At 41.1% G+C, this 1995-nt stretch overlaps 1 protein-coding gene across 1 annotated transcript; it reads right to left on the bottom strand.

Annotated features, from left to right (window-relative positions):
- Positions 1-515: 515 nt before the first annotated feature.
- Positions 516-1780, bottom strand: LOC115769666. The gene has a single exon (XM_030714582.1). It carries the CDS (start codon positions 1688-1690, stop codon positions 659-661), a length of 1032 nt encoding a protein of 343 aa, XP_030570442.1. The 5' UTR covers positions 1691-1780; the 3' UTR covers positions 516-658.
- Between the last annotated feature and the right edge of the window lie 215 nt (positions 1781-1995).

A 1995-nucleotide genomic window follows, 5' to 3' on the forward strand; every position in this document is an offset into this window, starting at 1 on the left:
GACACATACCACAGACATACAGATACAACCATAGATACAGATACATACACAGATACAGATACAGTTACGGATACAACTACAGTAAAAGACACAGGTTCAGGTACAGGTTCAGGTACATATACAGATGCAGGTATACATACAGATACAGTTATAAATACAGATACAGATACAGATAAAAATACAGATTCGGATACAGGTACAGGTACACGTAAAAGATACGGAGCTACATAGATACAACGATATTTAGATACAGTTACACATACAGATACAGATACATACAGACACACAGCTACACAGATACAGATGCAGATACATAGATACACAGATACCAAGATACGTTAATACATAGAAACATAGATGTATAGATACATAGATATATAGATACATAGATAAATAGATCCATAGATTCCTAGAAACACAGATACAGATACTTGTACAAATTAACAGATACATAAATGCATATATATATATACACACACAGCTACATAGATACAGATACAGACACAGATTCATCGACCTTGAATTTATTATGTTTTCATAATTTCAATTGGATTTTAACATTTCTGATATGTACACGGATATTCAAACACCATCTAATTACTGCCTCTTGAAATTTTGAAGATGTGCAGTGTAGGACAAAGACTAAGATATACTTGATTTACTTGAAGACCATCGAGCTGCGGTTCATCGAAGATACCGTTGAGGAGCTTGTATTTGATCGCGGTTTTCTGGCTTTTGACACTGTGCCCGCGGCGTGGCGTCTTACAGATCCCTTAATGCGTGGCATACTGTCTTTAATGTATAGCTCTTGTACCTGCTCCAGTGCTTTCTGTAGCTCCCTTTGACTGCTATGTCGGACAGGCGGATTTTTCGGATCTTCGTAGATGATTAGTTCTATGGGTATGCCGAGCTTGTACAGCTTCGACTCTGAGCTGGCGCCTGTCTTGCTCATGCTCATAAAGTCATTGACTTCCGCGTCGCGCAGCAACAGATAGTTGTCCTCATTGGGCAGAAATTCGCTGGGATTCTGGTAGTGCGTGTAGTCGCGCACCACGCGAATAACACTGCGCGAGTTCAGATAGTAACGATCATAGACAGTCAATGTGTAGTAGATCTTGCGAGTTGTCTTGGGTGCGACCAGCCAAAAGACATAGATGCCGGCCTTGTTGGCATTGATTGAGACCAGCTGGCGCTCCAGTTGCTTATCCTTGAGCTGGGCATACCAGGTGGTACGGCAGACCATCAACATTATGGGCAGATAATTGTCAAACCTGTGATGATCGTTAATAAGCGCTGAGTTCGGATTGCTCAGATAGCTGAGGCCCGGTTGTGTCGACGGCTTGCCCTTCACTCCTCCGTACAAGAGCGTGGCCATGCAGTTGTTAACGCCGTGCTCGTAGCCTGTCGGATCAAAGCACATGACCAGCGGCTTGTGCTCATAGATCTCAGAGTTCGTAGTGCCCAGAGTATATACATGCTTGTGCAGCATGTGCATCATCATATTTGATGGGAATACTATCTCGTTGCACCTGCCAACGGGACAGCTGCCGGGCACCCGGGACAGATGTCGTACAGCTTCTTGCAGTTCAAGATTTCTCTGTTCGTTGTCTTTGGCTTCCTGCAACTTCTTTTCCATTTTCATTTCAATTTCCTTTTGCATCTGCTTTTGCGTTTTCTTATCTTTTGACATGATGACTGCTTGAATTTAATTTAATTATCATACCTTAAAAAAAAATACAAATATGTGAACTTTGAACGTTTTTTGGTTATAGCTCAAAAGTGCTGAAAATTATCTGAAGGATGGGGCGTGGTCTACTAGACTTTCCAAGTCGATATAATCAATTTCTTGAATTTATTTTTATATTTTAGCCAAGATTTCTTAAGGTGAAATCAAATTGAATTGAACCGAAGAAATCTGTAGCCAATAGACTGTTAAATAAGTGAAGCAAGTCATCTTTGGCAAGTTGAGGCCTCTGTTTTTAGCGGTTCGCTTTT

This window comes from Drosophila novamexicana, unplaced genomic scaffold (genome assembly GCF_003285875.2).
Source record: "Drosophila novamexicana strain 15010-1031.04,08,12 unplaced genomic scaffold, DnovRS2.1 tig00000009-arrow-pilon, whole genome shotgun sequence".
Classification (NCBI taxonomy): Eukaryota; Metazoa; Arthropoda; class Insecta; order Diptera; family Drosophilidae; genus Drosophila; species Drosophila novamexicana.